Source organism: Egretta garzetta, unplaced genomic scaffold, assembly GCF_000687185.1.
Source record: "Egretta garzetta isolate BGI_Z169 unplaced genomic scaffold, ASM68718v1 scaffold215, whole genome shotgun sequence".
Lineage (NCBI taxonomy): Eukaryota > Metazoa > Chordata > Aves > Pelecaniformes > Ardeidae > Egretta > Egretta garzetta.
In genome coordinates, this window is record NW_009259719.1 from 6,496,148 (window position 1) to 6,496,451 (window position 304).

The 304-nt window shown below is 68.1% G+C and overlaps 1 protein-coding gene across 1 annotated transcript in view; it reads left to right on the forward strand.

The window, feature by feature from the left end:
- The first annotated feature begins 6 nt into the window (after positions 1 to 6).
- SMIM4 (small integral membrane protein 4) overlaps positions 7 to 304 on the forward strand; it is a 2,464-nt gene continuing 2,166 nt past the window's right edge. The window contains exon 1 of the mRNA XM_009639348.2: positions 7 to 231. Coding sequence (XP_009637643.1) covers positions 81 to 231 — 151 coding nt within the window. The 5' untranslated portion in view covers positions 7 to 80. The remainder of the gene's footprint in view (positions 232 to 304) is intronic.

Here is a 304-nt window from a genome sequence, read left to right on the forward strand (position 1 = left end):
CGTCCCGCCCTGCCTCTCACAGGCCGCCCTGTTTTCTTTCCCGTACGTGAACGGCTGAAGGCGCCGGCCCCGCCGCGGCCATGCTGGTGAGCAAGAGGGTGAAGCGCCTCTTGCAGCTGGTGCCTGGGAAGCGGCGCTTCGGCGTTTACAGGTTCCTGCCCTTCTTCTTCCTCCTCGGGGGAGCCATGGAGTGGTTCATGATTAACGTCCGCGTTGGCAAGGAGACGTTTTGTAAGTGAGGGCCGCGCCGCGAGGCGGGGGCGGCGGGAGGGGGCCCGGCCCCGGCTGAGCCATCGGTGCCCCC